General features: G+C 40.7%; 1 protein-coding gene across 2 annotated transcripts in view; it reads right to left on the bottom strand.

Annotated features, from left to right (window-relative positions):
• The window catches only part of LOC134006086 (kinesin-like protein KIF1C), a 30,427-nt gene extending 15,972 nt beyond the window's left edge, over positions 1-14,455 (bottom strand). For both annotated transcript variants that reach the window (XM_062445151.1, XM_062445150.1), the window contains exons 1-5: positions 13,889-14,455; positions 1,930-2,043; positions 1,252-1,328; positions 1,067-1,145; positions 7-107 (exon numbers count right to left, since the gene is read on the bottom strand). In XM_062445151.1, the coding sequence (XP_062301135.1) occupies positions 7-107; positions 1,067-1,145; positions 1,252-1,328; positions 1,930-2,035 (363 nt within the window). In that variant the 5' untranslated portion in view covers positions 2,036-2,043; positions 13,889-14,455. The remainder of the gene's footprint in view (positions 1-6; positions 108-1,066; positions 1,146-1,251; positions 1,329-1,929; positions 2,044-13,888) is intronic.
• Between the last annotated feature and the right edge of the window lie 2,292 nt (positions 14,456-16,747).

Consider the following 16,747-nt stretch of genomic DNA (forward strand, 5'->3'; position numbering starts at 1 on the left):
TGTTACCTGTGGTATGATCCCTTCCTGTCCAGGCTCCTGTTTGCCCATCATCGTGTAGCTCTTTCCTGCCCCCGTCTGACCGTACGCAAAGATGCACACGTTGTATCCTGGAGGGAAGAAATAAAGTAATTAGTCTGATATTCAAACTGAGAAAACACAACTGCTGTTCTGAACAAAACTGACACATCATCAACTTATCTCCACATCCAGCAGTTACTGATCAACATTATCATTCATTAGTTCATCATGTTTCTGTCCAATATTCTCTCTATGTTAGCTCTGTTTTTACTCTCTACCAACTCCTGAGGGAATTATCTAAACGCTCCACTATGTTCACCAGCTAGTCCACATATAACTGGGTCTGTTAGCAGGTAGAGTACAGAGGTTTTTTTTTTTACAGCTTTCTCTCTGAAAATGCCGCAATGAGAGCTGAGAGTGAACCAAGACAGTAAAGTTGCAGCCAGAGAGCTAAACAATGAGCTGAAAGAAGGAGCTGCAGAGTCTTTGATAATTCTCTGTAGGTTCATCAAACACATTACACACTGAAAACTGCAGATATGTTCTTTAGATGGAGGAACAGTTTTGGAAACTCCAACAAAACACTTTTCAGACATTGCAAATTGTGACCACTTAACGTAGAAGCTGGTCAGATTTGGTGCTGAGCAGGTAGAGTACAGTGGCTTTCTCTCTGAAAGTTACCGCCTGATTCAGAAGGACAACTAAACAATGAGCTGGAACTCACTATAAAGTTCTGTAAAGCTAAGAGGAGCTGCAGACTCTCTGATAACTGACAGATCAGACTGTGACATTAATAACAGCCACTAAACAAAGTCAGTTTCAGAAACAGGACGTGCTGCTTCAGTCATGTTTTATTTTAGATCAATGACACCTCGTTTAAAAAGCTGTGAACCAGCCGTCATCGTCGTCTGCAGCATCATTACACAGACGATGACACACTTGGCTTCATCTCTGGGTTACTGGTTGTAGCAGCAGTTTGGTTCAGCTCAGATTTCAGAGATGATGTGGATGAAACTGATCAGTGAACCTGGTCAGAGACTGTTTTTACCTTCGAACGCGTGCAGCAGCATCTCCTCTCCGATGTCTTTATACACCTGCCTCTGACACGCAAAGCTGGAGTCCTCAGGCTGCAGGAACACACACACACACACACATCAGGTTATTAATGACTGTGCTGGATGTGATGAGTGTTTGTATGTGTGTGTGTGTGTGTGTGTGTGTGTGTGTGCTCACCGTTGTGTGTGACCAGTAGGAATAATCGAATGTGAAGTTCTTGGCTCCATCTTTGGGCTGTTTGGGGTTGGAGATACCTGAAGAGAGTCAAAGAGAAACTTTTATACCCAAACACACCTGGGTCCAATCATAATGTTCCCCTATTGAATGAAAGTTTAAATTCTGTCTGTGGAGCAGGTGTGTCAGTGTTTGTCTATTCACACATGTTTATTACTGAGCACGTGTTTGGGTCTGATGGTGAAACGTTCAGATGACTCGTCACAATTCACTGAAAATGTGACTCAACAGACGTCCATCAATAACACGTTCAGTGTTGAAATATCAGTCGATGTGAGCGTGTTCAGACGGCTGCTAAAACCAGTCACGCTGCTGCAACGGCTATTAATATACTGAGTGAGTGTGTGTGTGTGTGTGTGTGTGTGTGTGTGTGTGTGTGTGTGTGTGTGTGTGTGTGTGTGTGTGTGTGTGTGTGTGTGTGTGTGTGTGTGTGTGTGTTTAAATAGCAGCAGGTTCAGAGGTCACATGACTGGCAGAAGCATGCTGGGATTGCTGAGGCCGGTTTTAAACACAGTGAACCTTTCACCCGTGACAGTGAGACAGCAGGCTGTTAGCATTCTTCATTCAAACCAATAGGGATTGTTAGCCTGGAGCTAACTGGTGTGCGTGTGCGTCTCTTACAGGTTGTGTTTCCCTGCATCTGGATCACACACTTGGCGTTGCGTCCCGTCTCTCGGGTGTTGAACGGGCGAACTCGCACCGCTACCTTCACCGACGCGCCCGCCATCTCTCAACCTGAGGAGAGCCAATCAGAGAGCAGCGTCACACAAAGACAAAAAACACAAAAACTAATCACGACACTAAAATAATAAGTCAAACAAAATTGTTATAAAAAGTTACTATTAACTACTTTCACACTTTTAAATATCATTTTTAAATATAAACGTTTTTTAAAAAATTTTCTACTTAATTTTTTTAATATTATTGTTCAAACAGACTCATGGATTTCATTTTACGCAGTTTTTAATTTTATATATATCTTTTTATATTTTATAGATTTTTCTGTTTTATTACATTTTTATTGTTTTGTTTAATTTTTACGACAGAAACAAGATAGAAACTTTTTCTCCGTCTCTTTATTCTCTCTCTGATTTTCCTCGTCTTTCTTTTACACTCTTTCCTTCTTTTGTCCTGTCTGTTATTCCTCCCTCCCTTCCTTCCTTCCTTCCTCTCCTCTCTTCCTGTATTCATTCACTCCTACATCCTGTTCTTCCATCTCTCTTTGCTTGTTTTCCTTCTTTTTAAACTCTAAAAGAACTACTAAAATTCTCGTTTTTCTTTCTTTTCCCTCCTCATTTCTTCTTTAATCTCCTCCCATCTTCATTCCTCTCTTTCCATCATTTCATCTTCTTGCATATAATTTTCCTTCTCTCCTTCGTTCCTCCTTCTTCATCTCATTTTTATCCTCCTCCTTCTCACTCCTTTAAATCTTGATTTATTTTCTCTCATCCTTCTTTTTCTTTCCTCTTTTCTTCTCTCTCTCTCTTCGTCTCATCCTTGTTCCTCTTTTCTTTTTTTCCATTCATGACTGCTGCTTTAACTTCACCTCCCCCCTTCATTCTTTCCTCCCCTTTCTTTCTCATTTCCACATTTTTTCCTCTCTCTCTCTCTCTCTCTTCACATTCCTGTCCTGTTATGTGTTTTTCGGCGTCGCCGTGGAAACCGCTGCCATCTCATTTTCACCTGTCTCTCTCTCTCTCTTGTCTTTCTTTTTCCTCTTGACTTTTTATTGTTTGTCTTCTTTCTCTCAATATTGTCTCTTTGTTGCTGCATGTCAAACGCCCACACCTCAGGCCAACACACACACACACACACACACACACACACACACACACACACACACACACACACACACAGTATAAACACCACAGCCTCATGGGAAACACCTTTTCAGGCACTGTTACTGTGTGTGTGTGTGTGTGTGTGTGTGTGTGTGTGTGTGTGTGTGTGTGTGTGTGTGTGTGTGTGTGTGTGTGTGTGTGTGTGTGTGTGTGTGTGTGTGTGTTAAATAAGCAGCCTGCAGGTTATTGATCAGCCTGTCAATCATCTTTGAGTTTCTGTCCAATCTGACGCAGACAGAGCGGAGCTGTCATCATGTTACTGATCAGCTGATTGATTAGTTATCAGCTGGTGTGTGTGAGACAGAGACTCATGAAACTCCAACACACACACACACACACACACACACACACACACACACACACACACACACACACACACACACACACACACACCAGTACAATGAAACTGTTGAATTTATCAACTAAAACTCTAATAAATGTTCTTTAACTAACACAGAACTATAATGTGAAGATTTTCAGAGAAAAGTTGAATATAAAGTTAAATATCTGTTTAACTTTGACGGATTATCATCAGCTCAGAAACAGACAGCACACACACACACGCTAAGCTAACGTTACTTTCAGTCAGTTTGATCTTCTCAACATAAACATTCAATCATCTCAGGAACTTCTGCATATTGTACATTTATATGAGATTGTTTAATGTATATAGTATTTTATTTATAGTATTAATCACTTTCATCCTTTATGCTGCTACTTTTTTTCCACTGTGTCAATATACATCTAATCTCATCTTAATTACAGCAGAGACCAAAGTAACATGAAATATTTGAAGTATATCCCGACTGATACAGAATCTTTGAGACGAATACAGATATTGATAATTGATTTAAATAAATCTGATAAGGTTGTTTTACAAAAAAACAGGCGGGGAGTTCCGGTCCTCTGAAATGAGGCCAACACAGAAGTAACTTAAAACTGCATTCTATCAAAAGGCCACCAGGGGGCGACCGTTTTGGTGTCAAAAGGACTTCCGTCTCTATACAAGTCAATGGAGAATTCACCAACTTCTCACTTGATTTCTAACCTCAGTAAACGTTTTCAAAATGTGTTTATGGTCTCAATCGCTAGTTTAAAGCCTTCTTCAATGCAGTATGATGTTCATTTGGGACATTTTGGCCTCCCTGATTTTATATGTGACGATAAAGCAGGGTATGCATTAGGGCGTGGCTACGTCGTGTTTTTATTTTTTCCCAGCATGCACCGGAAATTTTCAAGATGGCGCTGCTCAGATCCGATACTATTGGCCTCCGAGCAGCAGTCCACAAACCAATGGGTGACGTCACGAATGTTACGTCCATTTCTTATATACAGTCTATGTATAAAACCCATCAAATAAACATTTTTGATAACAGTCAGTCGAGGCAGATGGTCGACCACCTAAAGTCGGTTCTGCTTTTACTTGCTGCTCAATGATGAATGTTTGGTCTCTTTAGATTAAAGAGTTCAGTCTAGACCTGCTCTGTGTGTCCCTCGAGATTACTTTTAAAGGAAGAACAATTAGTTTAGAGAGAAAGTACAGAGAGCCGGACCAACACATCGTTTACTGCAGTAAATAAATATATAGAACAACGTCAGACTGATCAATCTTTTCTATTTATTACCAGAACTTCACATCATATTCCTCTCTTTCTTTCTGAGATCAGTTTGTTTGTTTCTCCTCAACAACAGAGAGGACTCACCCAGGAAGCTCGTGCTGAAATAAACAAATGAAGCGTCTGCCACGCCGACCACATTCACAGTCTATGATGTCATCACACAGGTGCAGCTCAGGTGATTCATCTCATCAAATCCAGACTATAAGCTGCTGAGAACAATTCAATTAAACCGCTGCAGCAGAACATAAACTATTAGCTTTAGATGTGAGACTGATCCAAAGAGTCCGTTTATTATCACGTTTGACACAAAAAAGCTTCAAATTCTCACTTTTAATTAGCTAAAACCAGCAATAAAAACTCTGTCTACAGTCAGTAATATCAGAATCACTTCTTTTATCTTTTATCGTTTCTCTACAGGATCGTTCTGACAGTATCTGTTATCAGAGATCAAACATCAAACTGTCTCTGCTGCGTCTCGTCCTGCAGGTTGAACTTTGACCTCGAGTGCTTCTCATTTCATTTCCACGTTGTTGATAATATTAAATAAAGTTAATAATTACCTGATGTGTTGTTGCATGAACTAAGTTACGACTAAGGCTGATAACAGCTGAGTCCTTCATCAGATTCCCATTAACACATTTAGGTCTCTGTCTTTTATCGTGTGTAACAGGCTTTAGAACAGGAGGGTCAAACTCATCTTCATTCAAGGGCCACAAACAGAACAATATGATCTGATGAGGGAAGGATCATTAAAAAGATGGAAGGAAGGAAGGAAGGATGGAGGGAGGGAAGGAAGGAAAAGATGTAAGGAAGGACAAATGGAAGGAAGAATGAAAGAAATAAAAGAAAGAAAGAAAGGTTGGAAAAGAAGACAGGAAGCAAAGAAGGAAGGAAAGTGGGCTGGATTGGACCTCTTGGCGGGCCGGTTCTGGCCCACAGGCCTCATATTTGACACCCCTGCTTTAAAGTGATACTGATACCAGCTGAGTACTTCATTAGATTCCTATTAACACATTTAGGTCTCTGTCTTGTATCCGGTGTAACAGGCGTGTAGTGTAGACTCACTTTAGAGCGTTTAGGAGGCATCTTGGCTGCTGAACTGCTAAGCGCCGATACCTCAGATTCACCACGACTTCACCACCACAGACGGGTTGTAGCTGCTGTGGCAGTGGGCCAATCACATGTCGCATTAAAGAGAAGAACTCTTGCTGTTGATTGGCTGAGAGCAAATCCATACAAATAGTCATATTTTCTACCTCTGAGTGCAAAAAGGATCGATTGACGGGAGACGTTCAGATTCTACTTGGTATCGATTTATTTCGGTCGATATCTAAAGATTATTTTCATTAAGTTGATTAAGTCAGAAAAAGCTAAAGCAGAAGTATAAAATGTCCAGTTTATTGTCTCTGTGAGAAGAACGTGAAACTATGAAACTGATGATTAAAATTCAGTCTGATTCATTGACGCTGAAGAACCACCGGACTGTTTCAACCTCAGTCTGAGTCTCCGTCTGTGTTCAACTACTGGAACTAAAGACATTAAAGTTCAACCAGCTAACAGCTAATTACACAGAAGCTCAGTTAAAGCTAAACGTTGCTCTGAACTCTGAGCCTCAACACATTTACTCTAAGAGTCGACGTCTCCTGAAGCTTCAGTCTGTTAGTTCTCAGAGGAAACATATGAGTGAATTTCTTTATTTTTCTTTGCTGGACTGTTTTTACAGTCTGTGTTTTTAGACACAAAGATTTCAGACATTTATCTCATCTGCTGATCATCTTTCCACTGGATTATAGATATAAGAAAAGTCTGATAAAACTTTTAAGTGTACTTATTATTATTTGTTCTTTATTCTATCTACTTTTACTGCTGTAAAGGCTGATTTAGGCTTCTGCGTATGAACAGAGAGCTCTCTGCGTGGACGCGGACCCCTACGCCGACGTGCACCTCCAAAAAAATCCTAACTACGCACCGAGACGACGCAGACCGTAAGGGCTGTGATTGGTTTGCTTGGTAGCAACGTATTTCCGGTATTGTGAACTTCCGGTCGCCTGCCTATTTTCTTCAACATTCAACAACTGCACCGAGATCCTCTCTCTTTCGGTTGCCATTGTTGTTCACTGTAACCAGAAAAGCCGGAAGCTAAACAAATAATCAACTAGAGACACGATAACCATTCAGGAAAGGAGCACATCCCCCTACCGCTCTGGCGGTGAATTGCACCGCAACGACACACAACCTCAACGCAGAACTTTGAAAGGTCGACGACGGCGTCGGAACGTCAGGGTCGTTGCGACGCAGAATCCTAAATCAGCCTTAACACTGTCATTTCTCCGCAGTGGGACTAACAAAGGATTATCTGATCTTATCTTAATCAGCAGATGAATCAATAATAAAATCATTAGTTGCAGCTCTGCTACATTTCCTGTGAAGGACCCTGAAAGGAGCGAGCTGTGGTTAGCAGCCGTGGAAATGGACATAAACACGCTGACAGTTACGTCCAGCCTGATTACCGAAGAAGAAGAGATAAAAGAAGATCTGAAACTCTGCTAAACTTCACTGATTCACTTCATTCAGACTTCAGATCTGTTTCCATGGTGATATGACTGAGATTATACAGCGATGTAACTGCTGCAGCTCTAGAAACAAGATTTCATATATAAAAACTAGAAGTGGAACAAATGACCGACATGAATCATTAAGATACGACACTGATCCCTGATCTGTGTAAATGTAGCATGAACCGACCCATTACAGAGTTATGAACCGGTTTAATGTAACTTCTCTGTGTCTCCCTCTCTCTCTCTCTCTCTTTGTCTCTGTCTCTGCAGCTTCAAGTCTGAAATGCAAAGTTTGGAAGAAGGTTTGGATTTTACAAGAAGAACAAACACGAGAGGAAAGTGCTGCAATATGTAAGGAGTGTAAAACAGCAGTGAAGTACAGCAGCAGCAGCACGACTAATCTCAACAATCGGTGAGACGACGTTGAGAAACAGGAGATGAACTTAACTAAGACTCAGTCAGAGACAACGTAATAACAGCTTCAACAGCTCGTTTCATTGTGAAAGACCTAAAACCGTACAGACGGCTTTCATGACATGATAAATACATCAGAGCCTCAGAACAAGACACCAAGTCAACAACATTTCACTAACAAATGTGTGCAAATAGATTGAATATTATATTATATGTTTGTTTTTATTGCCAGAGGAGCTTTGTAAAGTTCTCAAAGTGTAAAGTTTTACAGTAATAAACACAATGACACGGCTCTGAACTCTGCCCTGCTCTTTTACTAAATGAATCTATTGAAGGTAAACAAAGCCACATGTATATGATGACTTATGTTCATTTATAATATAATAAATGTCTACTTTAAACAAAGAACTGTATCAGATTGAATCGTATCATCCATCATGTATCTAGATACGCATCAGATGAAAACCTATAACAACACTTCTCTAACTATATTCATTTAGTTATTTACTCACAGTAATAAAAGTAGTATTAGTGATAATGTAACTCTCCATCAGTATAAACGTGTCATTAACCTTCCTTCTTCCTTCCTTCCATCCTTCCTCCCTTCCTTCTTTCCTTTCCTCCCTTCCTTCCTTCCTCCCTCCATTTCTTCCTTCTTTGACTCGAGGACAACAGGAGGGTTAAATATGAAACAGACGCAGCTCAGGAACAAACATCTGAACTCTTGCCTTTGGGCTGTGGATTTTATTCTGTCATTATTGTATTAAGACTTGAAAAACCTGAACTGATCCTTTAAAGCAGCAGCAGCTGATCCGTGGAGGACGCCTGGCTCACAGGAAGTGACATCACATCACTGAATCACAGTAGAAACAGGCGAGTTACAAACAAGCCGCGGCACAAAGTGAGCGTGTTTGTTCTGTCAACACAGAAACACACAGAGACAAGATGGTGGACGGAGATACTGTGTGTGTGTGTGTGTGTGTGTGTGTGTGTGTGTGTGTGTGTGTGTGTGTGTGTGTGTGTGTGTGTGTGTGTGTGTGTGTGTGTGTGTGTGTGTGTGTGTGTGTGTGTGTGTGTGTGTGTGTGTGTGTGTGTGGAGGTGAACACGCTGCCTGCATACCGCAGACCATGGGCAGAAACGCTGACATCACAGCACAGGCATCCCAACACACACACACACAAACGTATTGAATAAATGTGTGTGTGTGTGTGTGTGTGTGTGTGTGTGTGTGTGTGTGTGTGTGTGTGTGTGTGTGTGTGTGTGTGTGTGTGTGTGTGTGTGTGTGTGTGTGTGTGTGTGTGTGTGTTGAATAGGCCCGGCTAGTTTGAAAGCTGCTGTTAGTCAAACTAACCAGCTGTTTAAACAGAGAGAGAAAGACAGAAAGAGAGAGACAGAGAGAGAAAGAGAGACAGAGAGAGAAAGAGAGACAGAAAGAGAGAGACTCTTTCACAGCTTCAAAAGGAAAAAGAAATTCCAGCTGGAGCTTCGAGGAGCCAACGAGTTAAACTTCCTGCAGCTCGGCCAGAAATTACACAACAGGAAAGAGTATGGAAACACGATGACGTCAGAATACAATTAAAGTTCAGCCAATCTGACTGTAAGCAGAGAAAGAAGGACAGAAGTGTGAGTATTTACAAAAAGCTGGAGTCACTAATTAAACACTAAAAAGTAAAAGTAAGGAACAGAAGGGATTTAAACATGCAGTCAAAACCTCGCTGCTCCATTAGATCTGCAACGATTCGCTGATTAATCAATTAGTCGATTGATAGTTTCATCATCAGTTATTTTTAAGTGAATATCTAAAAACTGATTTCCTGTTAAGACTTAACTTCTTCTTCTGTGAGGCAAGGCAGCTTTATTTATAAAGAGCATTTCATACACAATGGCAACTCAATGTGCTTTACATAAAACAAACATTTAACAGTAAGAAGTGGAAATAAAAGTAATAGTCTTAGTAATCAATGAGATGATTGAGAACAAAAAAACTCATCATCAAGCAAAGTCTGAAAACTATTCTCCTCTGTTAAAACTAAATTCACACTCATCTGAAGCCTGTGATTGATTGATTCAGTGATTGATTGATTCAGTGATTGATTGATTGATTATTGATCAGGAGGCAGCAACACGTCTGGTGACTCTGGTCTGATTGGAGTCATGTGGACAAAAAAGTCCCGCAGACACACAGTCAGTTCCCATGTGGAGGCCTCTCTGCAGGAATGTGATAATGAATGGTCTTCATACCACTCACACACACACACACACACACACACACACACACACACACACACACACACACACACACACACACACACACACAGCCCTTCCTATGGTAATGTACACAGCATCTCACACACACACAGCTAAAGATAGTCATCAGCTCGACCCGACGGCCGGCTTGTAAAGAACATTTTGAGTCAGGCTGACGGACAGCGAGTGTCTCTGCGTCCTGATCACATGACCACGTGACGACCGCCACGTGTTGCTTTCAAGGACGTGGGAAACCTGCTGCACACGGGTGACCTGCAGGTCTCCAAACAGAGCCGTGTCCAACCCGAAACACAAACAGAAAGAAGCCATCGATTAATAAAACAAGCAGCTGTTGGTTTTCTTGTTGTCTTGTCAATAAGTTGATTTGGTTGTAAATGACTTGCAGCTTTAAATGATGCATGAAATTAAAGGTTTTTATATTTAAAACTAAACTGATAAACTGGTCTGAGACTTTCCAGGTTTCACAGGATGAGCGTCAATGTGGACTAACTCTTGTTTCTATTGGTATTTGTACTCAGAAGTCAGAATTTCCGATTTCCCAGTTGGAAAATTTCAACTTGAACGCCCCAGAAGTCGGGTTTATGACTTGGAAGGTCAAAAGAACCTCACTTCAGCGGCTCGGTGGTCACTGCTGCCTCTTTTGGGTCTTGGGTTCTCCTCATGCTTACATTCCTCTCATTGTCAAAAACATGTATATTAGGTTAATTCTCTTACTTCCTGTGCTCATCACAGTGACTGCTCTGAATAGTTTGGAGGGTTAAATGCATAGACTGAATCTCACTGTACGACTGTATGTGTAATAAATAAAGGACCTTTACCAGACCCGACCTCAAAATGTCAGCTGGCTGCCCCGTGAATCACCAGTGTGAAAGTTCTCTCATGAAATCAGTCGTACACACACCGAAATGTGTTTTACTGACTGGTATTTCTATCAATGGCCGACCTGGTTACAACTGGTTTTCTGACTTCTTGAACTGGAACTAGGGCTGAGTATCGTTTAACAAAGTATGATACCAGCACATATCCACGTCCCCTTAAAGTGATCCTGATACCAGCTGAGTCCTTCATTAGATACCCATCATTCTTTTATCTGGTGTAACAGGCGTGTAGTGTAGAAACACTTTAGAGCGTTTAGGTGGCATCTTGCTAAGCGCGCTAACTCAAACTCACCACGACTTCACCACCAAAGACCAAAATCGGCAAAATCAAAGGACGCTTTTGTTGATTGGCTGTGAACAAGTCCATACAAATAGTCATATCTTCTAGTTCTGGGTGCAAAAAGGATCGATTGCAGGTATCGATTGATGGGAGACGTTTCGATTCTACTTGGTATCGATTTATTATCTACACTCATCAGGCTACTTTAGGTACCTTGGTATACTAGGTTGAACCCTTTTATGTTCAGAACTGTCTTAAATCTTCCTGGAATAGATTCAACAAGGTGCCGAAACATTCCTCAGAGACTTTGGTCCTTACTGACATGATAGATTCACACAGCTGCTGCACATCCATGATGTGAATCTCTCGTTCCACCACATCCCAAAGGTTCTCTACTGGACTGAGATCTGCTGACTGTGGAGAGTACAGTGAAATCATCATGTTCAAGAAACCAGTCTCAGATGATTTTCTTCTTCTTTGGTCATTTTCCTGCAGTTCCACCAGACCAGCTGTCAAAGATCTGCTACTAAAGTCTAGCCTCGGGTCACATGGTTTAACATTCCTCACCTGGAGCAACGTTAACGGAGGAAAATACACACACAGGCCTGTCAAAATAAAGTGATTAAGTGGGAGGAGATCATTTAGGTTTCTGTTAGTTCTGATTATAATAATAATCTCATTCATTTTATCACATGAAACAGTTTGAGTCAACATGAAACTCTCCTGGTTGAACCAACAAAAACTGGGAGAACATATCTGGGACAAAGATTGTAGACATAAAAACTTTAAAGTAGAAGTGAACTACAACTCCCATGGTCCATTTCAGCAATAAACTACAAACAGGGAGTCTAACTTTCAGCCATTTTGCTTTAAATACCTGCAGATTAAACCCATTAATGCCAGATTCTGGATGAAATTGTGTGTTTTGTTCTCAAATACAACAACAAGCCTTTGTCTCCACGGCAACAACAGCAGCTGAGGCTCTCTCTCTCCTTATCAATTTTTCTACGAGGTGTTGCCTCATAACATCAGAGCAGAATCCAAACAACACTTTGAGCTAAAAATACACACACACACACACACACACACACACACACACACACACACACACACACACACACACACAGATTGCTGAGATGCCTGCAGGGGAGCAGCTTTAGCCACTCAGGCTAACTTTAACTTCAGTGACTGGCAACTCTAAAAAGCTGTTCTGAGCCTCGTTATTGAAACCAATCCACCAAATTAAATCATAAAACAGCAACTAAAATACAACTGAAACAATTAGCTGACTGCTGTGAGTCAGTCAACTCATAAATTAACTATTTTCATCTAATGTTGATGATTAACTCATAGTGTTTAACTTTTACATATAATTAAAAATCAATTCAAACAAGCGAACACACAACGCTACTTTGAATTAATCCCGTCATCGTCAGGTTAATCTGCCTGTATCTCACAGCGTATTCGTTTTTTAATCTGGTTACTATGGCAACGGCAGTGATGAGTTTAACCATCGGCCGATATATATCGTTATCGCAAATGGTTTTACTTCACAATATCGGAATCGAAATGGGCCATAAAAGTGTAGTGTCAGTCCGACATTAAAGCAAAACATCCACAGTGTTTGTGTAATTACGCTCGCTGCCAGCAGGGGGAGACGGAAAAGCTCCGAACTGCACATTTAAAATCAATAAAAACGAATTATTCTCCACTGTGAAGATTTTTAGAAAACTGAACATCTGACAATGCAAAAAGCAAAGCAAAGAAAAAAAGACTAACTGGAGAAGTATGATGAGAAGTTTTTAGGTTCAACGATTTGTGTTTTCTGTTAAACGTCTTTTTATTCTCGTGTATTCGCGCCGGTCTTTGTGTTTTATTTCAGGTCTGTTGTTGCTCGTCTTTTATTGTTTGATTCTTTTATTGAACCTTTTTATGGTCTTGTTTCTTTTAAGTTTCACTTGTGGCGGCTCTGTGAAAGGGTTAGTGTCTATAATAAACTTTACTCTCTTGTTTGTTTAGAGTTCGAAATGTCAAAAACGACCGAAAAAGGAAAACGCCCATCACAACTTTACGGAGCCCAAATTTTAAACCTTTTGAATTTCACCAACAATCCTTTTACTATCAAATGTGACAGAAACAAGCAGCAGGTCTTCATATCTGAGTCAGAAACTGCTTCAGAAACAACTAAAACTATGAATCTATTACCAAAATATCTACAGATACATTTTCTTTCTATCTAATTATGAAGTTATCGACTTATTGTTGCAGCTTTAACGGAAAGAAACCAAATTTAAACCGACAAACTAGAATTCATTCATTAAACCTGATGAAAGATGATATTTATTAACATTTTTAAGAGTGTCATGAAGTATAAATTCACTATTAACACATCAACTACTTTGTAATAAACTTAAAACGACTTTTTTTTAACATTTATTGATTGTTTTTAATGTAATATTTATTTGAGAGTGTTTATTAGGATTTCATTCTGTCATTTGTTGCTTTTATTTCTTGAGATGATTTTTATAAAGTAGATTAAACTTTATTATTTGTATTAAAACTAAAATAAATTAATCTCACCTGTAAAAACTCAATTAAAGTGATTTAAATTGTATAAAAACTGAGTTAAAAATTAATGTAAGTGTTTAAATGAGATTAATTTGGTCAGTAGATGTTACAGTGTGATGATATATGACGTCATTATTAACGGGGGGGACTCACCTTTACCTGACCAGAGGAAACCCGTGAGTCTCGTGAAGTCCACGCGCTGGTCCGTTCACACGCTGCCCATCAGAACAAACAAACAGACAAACAACCACCGGGCAGAGAGGCCGGTGCTCCGGTGAGGGGCCTGTCGGTACCGGGACACACAGATTTGGGTGGGGGCGCTGCTGTCTCACACACGCGCACACACACACACACACACACGTTAAGGAAAAGTTAAAACACGCACTAACGGCGGTTTCCTCGTGTGTAACGGCGGTGGCTGCTGCTCCACAACTTTTCGGGGGGTGACGTCACCGTCCGGTAAATGTAACCGGCGGAGAAAAAAAGTTACAAAATGAAACAAAGTTGCGGCCCGCTGCGGGCAGGCCGGTGAATCACGGCAAAAGCTCGGTAATCCTGCGGTTGTCCGGCCCGGTGGACGCTTCCCCCGCTGCTGCCTGGGGGGAGGTTAACGGGGAACCGGGTGTTAACGGAACCGTCTAAAGGAAAATGTAGTTTAAAGAAAGGAAAGAGAAGAGAGGGGGGGCAGAGAGCAGAGAGGCTGGCCGGTGGCCTGGCCGCGCGGCGGGTGTGTGCGTGTGACTGCGGGCGCGTCCCCGAGACGGAGGAGGCAGCATCGCCGCTCGTGCCGCGCGTGGTCCCGCCCACTGCCGCGCGCCCTGAGGGGTCACCGACAGATGTCCCACTCCCACACGAGTTACCAGAATAAAATACGCAAATGACACCAAGTTACCAGAATAAAATACACTAATAACACTGAGTTACATGTTGTGATGAAGAAATACCGAGCTAGTGATCCCTCTGGGTTTAGTTGACACGAGAGTTTTCATCAGAGTTCAACATCTGACATCTAAATTAAAGTTTTTTAATAAATAAATAAATGTACCAAGCAGAATTTGTCAAAAGAATGATAGGTTTTTTTTAAATGCTGCTTCTAAAGCATTTTTATCCAAATCATTTTACAATATTTCTGCTGCTCATTCATACTTGACAGTTTCCATAAATCAAAATACAAAAGTAATGAGGTAGACAAAGAAACAAATACAATGTATATACAATAACTCAATAACTACAATATCTCAGATTCATCTGTTGATAATATTTTAATATATTTGTCTGTATACCTACTGTTACTTAGATTGTGTAAATACAAGTATCATGTACACTGAATTCTAACATCCATGAACAATCATGCAGCTTACTACCTGAGGAATATTACACTACAGTTACTATACTATATTAACACCACTGAACAGTGTTTACTCAGCAAATAGTGAGGAACAGATTTAAATAATTGTAATAACATAAAATACATGAAAATAAAAATGTGTTTACGCCACAATTTCATCATTATTATTACATATGAAAATAAAAACCTTTTGGCAATTGCATCTACTTTACTAGTAGAACGTTTGTAAATTAGTTTTCGGTACTAGTCGTCACAAATTAATCATTCTTACACAGTTTGTCCCGCAAAATGTTGCTTTAACGTACTTACATAATCTGTGTTTATTTAATATTTGGCCCCTTTCTGATCTCATATTTTCTGTGCACCTGTGAAGCACTTTTTTAATAGTCGCTAAATAAAAACTCGAGCAGATCATCATGTCGATTCTAACACTGACGATCTTTGTTTGCCGCGCGTGACGTTCCAAATGGAACCGGAGACTTGCGCGTGCACCGACAGGATGTTAAAGGAGCAGTCCGTCCGCGATCCTCTGTTAAACTCTGTCTGTCCTCCTCCAATAGGAGCCCGAGTTACTGGTCCGAGCAGCCAATAGGAGAGCAGACAGACAGACAGCTCACTCTGTGTATCTCAGGTAAATAAGTTTTCATCACCTTCATTTCTGTCTGTTCTGTCTGAGTGTTACGCCAACGTCAAACATCACGTGTGTCTGTCTGTGTGTGTGTGTGTTTGTGTGTGTGTGTGTGTGTGTGTGTGTCACAGGCTACTTTAGGGGACACATTTCAGACAGTTAATTGGGGGGAAAAGTTGTGGAAAAGCTGATTTAGGGTCAGTGGTTGAGGTTAAGTCTATGTCTATTCATGCTGTTTAACCAGAGCCAGACATATAGGTAGGAGTAATATATCCACGACAAACAGATCAGACATTGATAGAGTTACTGGATGTACACGATAAGCCAAAACATTAAAACTACTGACGGGCGAAGTGAATAACATTAATTATCTCTGTCATGAGGAGGGATATAAAAGGTAGTCGGTAGAATAGTCAGTTCTTGAAATTGATGGGTTGAAAGCAGGAAAAATGTTAAAGGGAGAGAGAAAGTTATCTGAGCAAATTTGGGACTTTGACAAAGGGCCAAATAGTGATGAAGGATGACTGTCAGAGCATCTCCAACACAGCTGGTAGTGTTTGGTCTTCCTGGTACGCAGTGGTCACTACCTACCAAATGTAGTCCAAGGAAGGACAACTGATGACCCTGTGACAAATGTTGGGTCCAGGCATTCATGTGGGTGTAACTTTGTCATGAAATACCAAAATATGGTTGCAGACCAAGTGCCCCCCTTCATAGCAGCAGTATTACCATGAAGCAGGGTGTGTATCTTTAGGAGTCTATCAAGAGTCAGAGGTGTTTTGGTGGCATGAAGAGAGCCTACGCAGTATTAGGCAGCTGATTTTAATGTTAAGGCTGATCGGTGTAAATACCTCGGCCTCTGGCTTGATGAGAAATGATTCATTCAAACATCATATAGATAATCTTGTCAGTAAACTCGGTCAAAACGTCGTCTTCTTTTACAGAAACAGAACAATCTTCCCTCTCATCTGTAGAAAGAGGATTGTTGAGGCAGTTTGTTTGTGGGAACGTCATCTATAGAAATGCTGCTCAACCT

This window comes from Scomber scombrus, chromosome 23, assembly GCF_963691925.1.
Source record: "Scomber scombrus chromosome 23, fScoSco1.1, whole genome shotgun sequence".
NCBI lineage: Eukaryota > Metazoa > Chordata > Actinopteri > Scombriformes > Scombridae > Scomber > Scomber scombrus.